This window comes from Danio aesculapii, chromosome 3 (genome assembly GCF_903798145.1).
Source record: "Danio aesculapii chromosome 3, fDanAes4.1, whole genome shotgun sequence".
Lineage (NCBI taxonomy): Eukaryota > Metazoa > Chordata > Actinopteri > Cypriniformes > Danionidae > Danio > Danio aesculapii.
Window position 1 is genome coordinate 6940760 of NC_079437.1, and position 11902 is coordinate 6952661.

At 40.5% G+C, this 11902-nt stretch overlaps 1 protein-coding gene across 1 annotated transcript in view; it reads left to right on the forward strand.

Annotated features, from left to right (window-relative positions):
* The window catches only part of LOC130220763 (GTPase IMAP family member 8-like), a 34822-nt gene that overhangs the window by 19302 nt on the left and 3618 nt on the right, over positions 1-11902 (forward strand). Inside the window, exons 3-4 of the mRNA XM_056453000.1 lie at positions 8504-8595; positions 11245-11846. Coding sequence (XP_056308975.1) covers positions 8504-8595; positions 11245-11846 — 694 coding nt within the window. The remainder of the gene's footprint in view (positions 1-8503; positions 8596-11244; positions 11847-11902) is intronic.

An 11902-nucleotide genomic window follows, 5' to 3' on the forward strand; every position in this document is an offset into this window, starting at 1 on the left:
ATGAGAACAGACACCGCATTTCTTTTCAGTTAGATGATCAAGCCTCACAGTTCAGCCATCTAGGTTTGAGACTTCTTTTCCAGAAATTTATCAGCTTCTCGAGGGTGCTCAAAAGTGTACCTGATTCCGTCCACAGTAATTGTTAGTCTGGCAGGGTAAAACAGACTGTAGGTTATTCCGGCGGCTCGCAGCTTGGCCTTGACTGGATTGAACGCAGCGCGAAGTTTGCCGACTTCTGGACTCATGTCAGGGAAGATGTGTACTGGGGATCCCTTATAGTAGAGACGGCCTTTATTTCTGGATAACTTAAGAAGTTTCTCTTTGTCCGCATAATAGTGGAAGCGGACGATTAATGCCCGGGATCTCTCTCCCGTTGTAGGTCTCGGAGCAAGGGTCCTGTGCGCTCGATCCACCATCATATTAGAATCCCCAAGTTCGTCAGCTCCAAACAGCTCCAGTAGCAGGTCTTTGATGAATCGAACCGGATTTCCCGCTTCAACCCCTTCAGGGACTCCAACGAATCTTAAATTTTGTCTCCGGCTACGATTCTCTAAATCCATACACTTCTCTTGTATTTTTTTGTGTTCTTTACTCATGCGTTCGTAAGACTGTTCAAGTACTGCCACTTTATCCATCGTGTCACTCAAAGTTTTTCCCATCTCTGTGCACTCCTTCGCCGAATCGGATTGCGCTTTGTGCAAGGTTGCCAGTTCCGGGAAAATTTCTTCTCGTAGCGCACGCAAATCCTCTTTCATCTCTTCGCGGTTTTTTTGCATCTCCAGGTGGAGGTTTTCAATTTGTGATTTAATGTCCTTAATCACCGCTTCCCGATGAGTTTGTAGCTCTGATCGGAGTGTTGTTAGCGAGATGGGAGAGCCGCCGTTTTTGTCATCCATTTTGTTATCACTGCCTTCTGCTTTTGTATTATGTTGAATTGACGATGTAACTTTCTTGCTCGAACTCGGTTTCATGTCAAAAAGTTCGTTATTATGATTATTTGACTGACCTGTGAAGATCTCACGGGGTTGATAGGTCTGTTGAGATATAAATGATTATTTATTTGAGGAGCTCCCGTCTTTCTGGCTCACTCCATGCGGGCGGAAGCGGAAGTCCAATCCTTGCTGTTAATATAGAAATTGAGGATGAACAATAACAGCAGCCATTCACAATTTAGAATCAGAATCAGTTTTATTGCCAAGTGTGCTTCACACACACAAGGAATTTGTTTTGGCTACAGAAGCTTCCAGTGTACATAAAGTGACAAGTGACAACACAAAATCAATATGAAAAAAAGACGATAAACATTAAACAGAGATGCAGTTAGTCAAGAAATCTGGATGCAGAATTGAATGTACAGATTTGTTATAAATATACAGGTTATAAGGTGCTGTGTATTAGGTGATGTGTAATGAGAAAGTATTGCACATATTTTTTGCACAGTAGGGGAATATTTAACTGTTCATGAGGTAGACAGCCTGAGGAAAGAAACTTTTCCTGTGTCTGGCTGTTTTTGTGCTTGGTGCTCTGAAGCGCCGACCAGACGGTAACAGTTGGAACAGGTAGTGTGCTGGGTGTGAGGCGTCCAGAGTGATTTTGCGAGCCCTTTTACTCACTCTGGAAGAGTACATTTCTTGAAGTGTAGGAAGGGTTGTGCCAGTGATACGTTCAGCAGTCCGGACTATTCGCTGTAGTCTACGGAGGGTCGGTTTTGGCAGCTGAGCCGAACCAGATGGTGATTGAAGAGCAGAGGATGGATTGGACGACAGCTGAGTAGAACTGTACGAGTAGCTCCTGTGGCAGGTTGAACTTCCTCAGCTGACGAAGGAAGTACAGTCTCTGCTGGGCTTTCTTCACAATAGAGTCTATATGAATGTCCCACTTCAGATCCTGAGAGATGGTGGTGCCCAGGAACCTGAATGACTCTACTGCAGCCACAGTGCTGTTCATGATGGTGAGTGGGGGGAGTGCAGGGGGGTTTCTCCTGAAGTCCACTATCATCTCCACTGTTTTGAGCGTGTTCAGCTCCAGGTTGTTGTATCTGCACCATAACGCCAGCCGCTCCACCTCCTGTCTGTATGCAGACTCGTCACCGTTCTGGATGAGGCCGATAACAGTAGTGTCGTCTGCAAACTTAATGAGTTTGATGGAGGGGTCTTTTGCAGTGCAGTCGTTGGTGTACAGGGAGAAGAGCAGTGGAGAAAGAACACATCCCTGGGGGGCACCAGTTCTGATGGTGCGGCTGTCGGATGTGATTTTGCCCATTCTGACTAGCTGTTGTCTATCTGGCAGAAAGCTGGTGATCCATTGACAGACAGAGCTAGGAACAGAGAGCTGGGCCAGTTTGTACTCAAGCAGTGATGGGACGATGGTGTTAAAGGCAGAACTGAAGTCCACAAACAGAATCCTTGCGTAGTTCCCTGGTTTGTCCAGATGTTGTAGGGTATAATGCAGTCCCATGTTGACTGCATCATCCACAGACCGGTTTGCTCTATAGCAAACTGCAGGGGGTCCAGCAGGGGTCCAGTGATGTCCTTCAGATATGCTAGCACCAGTCTTTCGAATGACTTCATGACCACAGATATTGAGGCCACAGGTCTGTAGTCATTGAGTCCTGTGATCTTTGGCTTCTTCGGGATTGGGATGATAGTAGAGCGCTTAAAGCAGGATGGAACTTTGCGCTGTTCCAGTAATCTATTGAAGATATGGGAGAAAATGGGAGCCAGCTGGTCAGCGCAGGTTCTCAGACAGGCTGGTGAAACACCGTCTGGCCCTGGTGCTTTCCTTCTCTTCTGTTTACTGAAGATCTGACGCACATTATCCTCACTGATCTGAAGAGCAGGGGGGAGAGGAAGATGGCTGGAGGTGTTGATGGCAGTGTAGGGAGATGGTCCGGGCTGTGTTGATGTGGTATTGATGGCCGTGTAGAGAGATGGTCTGGGCTGTGTTGATGTGGTGTTGATGGCTGTGTAGGGAGATGGTCCGGGCTGTGTTGATGTGGTATTGATGGCTATGTAGGGAGATGGTCCGGGCTGTGTTGATGTGGTATTGATGGCCGTGTCAGGAGATGGTCCGGGCTGTGTTGATGTGGTATTGATGGCCGTGTCAGGAGATGGTCCGGGCTGTGTTGATGTGGTGTTGATGGCGGTGTAGGGAGATGGTCCGGGCTGTGTTGATGTGGTGTTGATGGCTGTGTAGGGAGATGGTCCGGACTGTGTTGATGTGGTATTGATGGCCGTGTCAGGAGATGGTCCGGGCTGTGTTGATGTGGTGTTGATGGCGGTGTAGGGAGATGGTCCGGGCTGTGTTGATGTGGTGTTGATGGCTGTGTAGGGAGATGGTCCGGGCTGTGTTGATGTGGTGTTGATGGCTGTGTAGGGAGATAGTCCGGGCTGTGTTGATGTGGTGTTGATGGCTGTGTAGGGAGATAGTCCGGCCGGGTGTGAGGTGTCTGGTCAAAGGTGTCAAATCTACAGTAGAATGTATTCAGCTCGTTTGCAATATGTTTATTGCTGTCGATGCTGGTGTCTTGTAGTTAGTAAAAACTTTTAAGCCTCTCCACACTGATGCAGGGTCGTTAGCTGAAAACTGGTTATACAAAATACAAACCCACCAGAAATATAGTTAGATCAAAGCACACATACACGCACACTCACAAACGCGCCAACATCACACGAATAAGCACACCTTCACGCCATATAAGCGCACACACACAACCACACACTCTGCCTTGACACGACCAGGTCACACACAATCAGGTGCCCGAGAAGAAAAGTGAATCGCTTCCCTGTAGCACAGTCAGGCAATCTCGATAAAACAACCGTGCAAGAATCATTATTCACACGTTAAAGTTTAAAATCACATTTCTAAATAAAAACACTTAAAAAAAAATTTATGAGAACTTACCACTTGTGTTGAGAGCCAGTTAACTGTGCAGGTGAGTAATCCACCGATCACACATGGATACCACTAAAAGAATGATTTACTTTTAAATACGCCACTATTCCATGCCAGAGAGAAACGGAAGCAAAGGGAAACCTCCGCACTTTTAAAGAGGCCTTGAGCTTAATTTCTGACTCCATTCACCTACATATAATGGGAAACCCCTCCCCTTTGGGGATCACCCCATATACATAGAGTGACCATACATCCTCTTTTTCACAAACATGTCGTGTTTTAGGGAAAAAAAAATTTAATCTCTTAAAATGTCCTGGACTTGACTTTTGCTTTCTAGATGCTGCACATTGATGATTTTGCTCTTCAGTGTTTGGACTCTCAGTAGTGATTATTAAACCACACTGAACTGAGCTCAACTGAACTGAACTTAAACACTACAAACTGAACTACACTGTTCCTATTTACTTTGACCTTTTATGTGAAGCTGCTTTGACACAATCTACATTGTAAAAGCGCTATACAAATAAAGGTGAATTAAATGGAACTTCATGAGTTGTATGCAGTTTTGCATTAATTTTAGCTTTCTCTATATCAGCGGTTCCCAAACTGGGGTGCGCGCACCCGAAAATGTTTGTAATGGCGGAAAATTTGATCTTTTATTATTTTTATGCATTTATTTTGGGTAAACTTCACAAGTCATATTACTGAGAGAACAAAAATTCACTGAGAGAGAAACAAAAAAATCACATTACAAATTGTAATTTACAACTTATGCAGTCATCTCGCTGTTCCACGTCTGTCACAATAGCCCCGCCCTTTCACATTAGGCGCTAAGTTGTTTTCAATTACTATAGTCATCAACATGGACACCTGGTTAAAAACTGGCACTTTAAAGAAGTCAAGTGACAGTAGGGATGAACCATCTACATCGGCCGTTTCTATGGAGACGTACAGCAGCCTTAAATATATAGCCGGGCTTAACAATAAGGCGAGACGTTCGGCCCAGTGCAGGACATATGTGAATCCAGCAATCGCGATCAGATCCGCGCCAAATCAATCAGTCCGAGATCGCATGAATGAGGTCTCTGCTTGATTGAGCGGATCGATAGTAGTGAGAAAACAAAACAATCCAACAAACTAACGACCCAGGCTATATACATCCACATATACGGCTACATAGAGAGAGCAGGGCGAGATGTCATTCCTACCTGCAAATGTGCTTCATGTCTAATACGAAAGTGAAAGCATGCTGAAATTTTACAGAGTGCTGTTTATCCATTACGAAAATTGACCAAAGTTACCATCTGATATTTTAATCTTATAATATGTTGTGTTAGGCCAGTTGTTTTGTTGATTTCTGCACTGACAGCTTGAAAGAAAGATCAACATTGATCTGCTTTATGATCTGATGCAGTCTCGGTTCATATGCTGTCTCTCTATAATTTAATCCTATAATGCAGAATTCTAGCCAACGTTTCTTTAACAGATTAATTCCATAGATAGATTTTTACAAAACTTGACAACTGAAATGAGGCTCTGTATGAGAAAGCCTGACCTCTCTGATTTATATTTGGTGACGATGTCTGTGGGTGTCAAAATTAAAGTGCACACTTTCACTTATAAAATATTCTATACACAACTGGTCACAAGTTTGGGGTCAGTATGATTGTTAAATATGTTAAAATAAGCTTCTCCTGCTCACCAAGGCTGCATTTAATACAGCACTAATTGTAAAATTGTGAAATGTTATTATTGCACTATAAAATTGCTGTTCAAAAGTAGTTTATCATTTAATTTAATAATTTATTCCAGTGACTTTAAATAAACATTTTCAGCTTCATTACTCTACTCTTTAGAGTCACATGATCCTTCACAAATCACTCTATACATTAATTATTATTGCTATTATTATTATTAATGGTAATAGTAATAAAAGCAATACTGTCTGGAGTAATAACTTTATTTGAAACTACATACAACAAGAAAGCAGGCATTTAAAATTTTGATAAATAATTAACAATTAATTTTTTTTACATTCAATAAATGTGGCCTTGATGAACTGAATGATTTTCCTTAAAAAATATATGTAAGAAATTAATAAAACTGACCGCAAACTTTTGACCGGTAGAGTAAAATATATACATATTTAGTTTCAAATTTATTAAAAAAGTTAAGCTGAATAAAAAGGGTAGGTATTACAATTATGTTTGGCTTTTGACACATTATTTAAAATACTGTATGTGGCAAAAAATAGCTATTAACTTCATTTTGGCAGGGCCAGTGAAAATTTTGCCAGGGCAAGTACAAATTTGAACCACTGGCCAGATCGGGCCAGTAGAAAAAATCCTTAGCGTTGAACCCTGTATGGATAATGAACGAGGTGAAGAGGCTCAGGTGGAAACAGAGAAATCCAACAGAGATGTACTGATTGTTACCGACTCGGTCCCAGTCATTCCCCTCACTGGCCAGCAGAGGTCACCATCCCCGGACTTTTAAGCATTACATCATCCATCTAAACTGATTGTGCACACACCTGAACTGAATCTAGTTAGCGACCCACGCTTCCTATATAAGCCACACTCAAACACCAGTTCATTGCGAAGTCTTGTTTAGCCCCGGCCAGCATTACTGAGCGTTCTTTCCTGTCTGATCTTCTGAGAATAACCCTGGATTGTTTCTGACTCTGAGTTGCCTTCTGCCTGCCCACGACCCTTGCTTTATACACGGACTCTGAACCACGCTGCCTGCCCTCGACCCAAGCCTGTCTAACGGATTCTCAACCACTCCGCCTGCCACTGATCTATGCCTGGTAAATCACTCTGTGTCTGTCAGCCGCCAGCCCCAAGACCATTATTGATTACTGTTGATGTGTGTTCACACTTTAGTGCGTATTGGGATGTTTGTGTTTGACTGTGACTAATAAATACTGCATAATGGATCCCTCCGTGTCAGTCTCCTCGTTACACTGATGAAGATAATTAAGGGGGTCACACACCAGAAGTGCCGCTCAGTGACGCACCACGTAGCGCCATGCAGCGACATGCATTTTAGAATTCTGAACATAGGTTTCTATCAGAGTACACACACATCAGCGCCGCAAGTCGGTGGCGCCCAGCCACGACTCAGGACACTGTTCATATTTAACCGTGCCACAGAGCGCCATCTGATTAGTTTCATTTTAATAGCATGCGAATGTGCACGTCTGGTGTGCGATACTTTGAACTCTCATGTGTGCGCCGTGTTGCAGCACTGGGCGGCGCATCCTGTGTGTGACGCCCTTTAGGCCTACGCTTGAGAGTGAGAAAATGTCAAGTAAGAAACGCAAATATAGCGACAGTTACATTGGTTTCGAGTTTACATGGATTGGAGATGCAGAAAATCCAAATCCGCAGTGAGTAGTCTGTGGTGAGGTTTTAGCTAATAGCAGTCTTAAGCCATCATATATGGTCCGACACTTACAAACAAGACAGCCACTTACAAAAGATGGCTGTAAGTTTTTTTTTTCAAGGAAAATTGGAGGAACAAAGCAGTAGCTTTCATCCGAAAAATTGCACCATCGGTTTCCTGGGTACACTGCAGCATCCACCAAGAAGCTCTAGCGATGGAAAACATGCCAGATGAACTTTTGTCTGTACTTGATGATGCTGCGAAAGTAGTCAGCTTCCATTAAATTCACACATTTTGCTATTTTTATGTTAATTGCGTATACAGAAATGTGTGTATTTAGTTATTGTAGTAAAAATGTGGAGTTTAATCGGAGAAAGTGGTGCTTGACAGGTGTCAAATATTAGAAAGGGGTGCACACAGCAAAAAGTTAGGGAACCACTGCTCTATATGTTCTGTCTTGTCATCAAATATTGACCAGTGTGTCTCAATCCCTCAGCAGAGCAAATAGAGAGAGAACGGTGCACATGGCTCCTGAATAGCATCAAAGTAAAAAGGAAATAGTGAATTGTTATATATATTATATATTTTTAATTTCAACTTTTATTTTACTTTAACCCATTGTAAAGAAACAGCATCATGTAAATGGTGTTAAATGCTAAACATTGATTTATTTATTTTTCTTTTGTTGAGGGCCAGTTTAACAGAAAGGATTTGGCTACTTTATGTACTAAAGTTCAGCAACAGTTTCATGTTTGAGAATGCATTTGTAAAGTACTTACATTTCCTCCATCATCAAATGTATTCTAGTAACTTTATTCTGCATAGATTATGGACATTTTTAAAGCAAGTTTACGCTTCACTTTAAAGCTAAATGCACTCAATTAAATGCTAAATGCAGTACATTCTGTAGTAGTGTATTATGGAGTTACAGTTTACTTTCTAGAATATAGTTTAGTACTAAATCATTGCTTAAACAGCTAAAATGACACTTTAACAACAAAATTAGTTTTGTTAAATAATCTAATGTAATTGATATGTATGTAATTGAGAAGTTTAACCTCCATCAAATCAAGAGCAGATATAATGAATTTGTGTTAACATCGATGACTAAACACTGACATGATTTGTTCAAGAATCACACACACATAAAGATAATCACTGAATAATGAACATGTCTTTGGCTGAAATGCTGAGATTGACTTTTGCTCTTTGTGTTTTACAGTGCTGCAGAGGAGCCAGAGAAGTGGACGACATTATAGAAGCTGACAAACTGCTTCAAGACAAAGATGAGAGGACAAGCTCATTCCCAAAAAGGTTAAATTTTCACACTTAAGAACTGAAATATAATAAAATGTTTAAGTCGCTTTTATTTCTGTAGCACTTCATGTAATGCAAATTATTTGAAAGCAGTTTTACAGAGAAAATTAGGCATGAAGGGTAAATCTGGAGTGAAGATTCATTACTGTGAGTTGGATGAGATTCACTGTAGAGCAGCTCTAATGAATCTCCTGTAGTTTGTGAATGAACTTCACACCAGTGATGATCAGTCAATGATAGAGGAGAAGCATCCCTTGACTAAAGAGTGGGACCAATGTCTAAACTACTACACTAGGCAATAAATAATAACTCCTTCATTGACACCAACAACATCCTCATTGTATATACATCCTGTTTATAATCCTTCAGAAGTACATACACTGAAGACTAAGTTTTTACTAATGACTTTATAAAATATGGACGATGCGACAGCCCATTTTCCCATTGAACACTTTGAAGGCAAAACGCCTTGAGACTGCTGAAATTGGAGCCTGGGCATGCACAGAAGGACTGGCTGGTAGAGCCAGAGGTGCGGAATCAAGCTTTCAACTAAACGCTTGTACATCAAATCAACCATGCCCCCTGAACTTCTCACTTGACCGCCGGTATCTGCACTACAACAAAGGCTCGCTAATATAAATATAAGCACTTACATTTAAAAACACATAATAATATATGACTTAAAAACTGAGTGATGAAAGCAGTTATAATTTAATAAAAGCAATACATGTTGGACTGCAGAAATAAACACTCTTTCACACACTCTAGCCTGAGTTAGACTAATATGAGCACAAATAATAGTTCTCTTATAACAGGGTTGTTAGTATTTGTTATCTTCATAGGGGAAGTAATAGCACTTATGAACAAAATATGAACAATAACATATATACAACACATACATTTTTAGAAAGGTTTTTACTTTTTTAATTAGACATCAACAGGACCCAAAATATACAATAGAGGTAAAGTTGGTTTTATATTGGCACTTATAGACATTCTCCTTAATAATATAATTTCAGAAAAGTATTCTTTGCAAATTCTAAATAAAGAAAATCATATTAGCAGAAAATGACTATCAAAGTACAGCATTGTTCACAGTCAATTAGATAGTGTTAATGGTGTTTACAAGTCATGCTTGCTAATTCAGATCGAATATTCAAAGTAACATGGTAAACAATATAGAGACTGCTAAATATAAAACCAACTTCAGCTCTATAAATATACACACCATAGATAACGGTTTACCATGAGGGGAAAAAATCATGTGTTTAAAAGATAAATACAGCAACATTTCTAAATATCAACAGAATATTTCCACATCCCATCGCTGCACTATATAAAATAATCCTCGTCAATTTGTACAATAAACTTCCCAATATTAATGCATCAACTGATGTTTATCAGCTGCTGCAACATCGCTTGTATATGGTTTATTATTTTTTGCCTCCGTGGTTTATTCGATGTCTTCATTATATCTGACAAAAAGGAATTTACCTTCATTTTAAAGTTTATTAGGAGTTTTAAAAGAAAAAGCCAACAGTAAATAATGTATATAAATAATATATAACATTTACAGCTCTATTTGTTATATAAGATTCAGTTTCTAGAATATTAATATTTGATAACAGCAAATTCAGCAGATTAACTCAATATCATGCTAAAACTCCAACACAATCTCACGGCAATTCGTAACTTTTTTTTTACTGGCTAATTGTTACGAATTCGTACGATCTAATTCGTACAATTTAGTACGATTTGCTCATCCTCCAATGACGGTTGGGTTTAGGGGCGGGGTTAGGTGCCACGCCTCCTTTTTAAAATCGTACCATTTCGTACGACTGAACTCGTACGAATTCGTACGAATTAGCCACTAAACTGTCAAAACGTAAAATACTTACGTTTTTTCGTGAGATCAGGCTGAAAACTCAAAAATGCAGAGACGTCCTGTAAATCAAGTTCAAATAACCTTACAGGAGATCATTGTGGAGATCGACTAACATTAGTTATGTCTTCTTAATTATTATTTCAGACCCATAAAGAGAATTACTGCTAGATAATGACCACCTGTATTTTCCCCGTCATCGCTAGGCGTGTATCACCAAACTAACAAAGCCAGATAAAGCCTTGACCTTACCGAATAAACAGTGCTCCACCAGATCCTGTATGTCAGAAACTCTAGTTTACTGCTGAACTCATTTTATCATGGTAAAATAACACTGAAATGGAATAATAACACTTCAGTCTCCTGCCGAAGCTCCGAAGGTCTGTTTAGAGAAACTGTCAATCAGAACTTTCAATCACGATGACATGCCCAGCATTAATTTACTGCTAAAAACAAACTGTTTACAGAAATGAAGATCTGCACCTATATCAGCTGATAACCAGTGCCGTAATTGACCAGAACCATCATTCAGGACATTTTATTGCAAGTGTGATTAATTTTTTTATTTGGGCTCAAGTCTCCTTCATTAACCCGAAGGAGCCAGCTTTATGACTTGTACTGCAGCCAGGCGATCTGCAGGCGATCTAATGGCTGAGACCTTCACTCAAAAGCAGACGTGTGACACACTTTTACATTTGGCACTCTGTGGGATTATAATTAGTAGTGAATTTCACTTTTTTATCCTTGCATCTTTTTGTTTTCAGGGTTGATGCATTGAAAATGAGAGAAATGATGCCCGGGTTAAATGTGGTCCTGCTGGGAAAAACAGGAGTTGGAAAAAGCTCATCAGGAAACACAATCCTGGGTCAACAAGCTTTCATCACAGAGAAAAGTGTCACTCAAGACGTCACTGTGGAGTCTGGATCATTCGGTGAACTACCGGTCACTGTTTACGACACTCCAGGATTATCAGATATAGATATGAGTGAAGAAGAGATTCGGCAGCAGATCAACGAAACCCTCCAGAAATGTGCATCAGGCCGCTGTGTGTTTCTGCTGGTCATCAGAGCTGGCAGATTCACTGAAGAAGAGAGAAAAGCTGTGGAGAAGATTGAGAAGATCCTGGGAGAAAACAACCAGAAAAACAGCTGGATTCTGTTCACTGGAGGAGATGAACTGGAGGGAGAAAACACGACGATACAGGAGTTTATTAATCAGTCTGAAGAACTGAAGACACTCGTGCAGAAATATGAGCACAGATACCATGTGTTCAACAACAAGAAGATGAAGAAAGAGGAGGAGGGACCGAGTGAACAAGTGAAGATGCTGTTTACAAAAATACTGAAGCCTTATCTTGACTCAATGGGTGAGTACTTTATGATAATATTACATATTCTTTACACTTTTTATGAAAATGGCTTA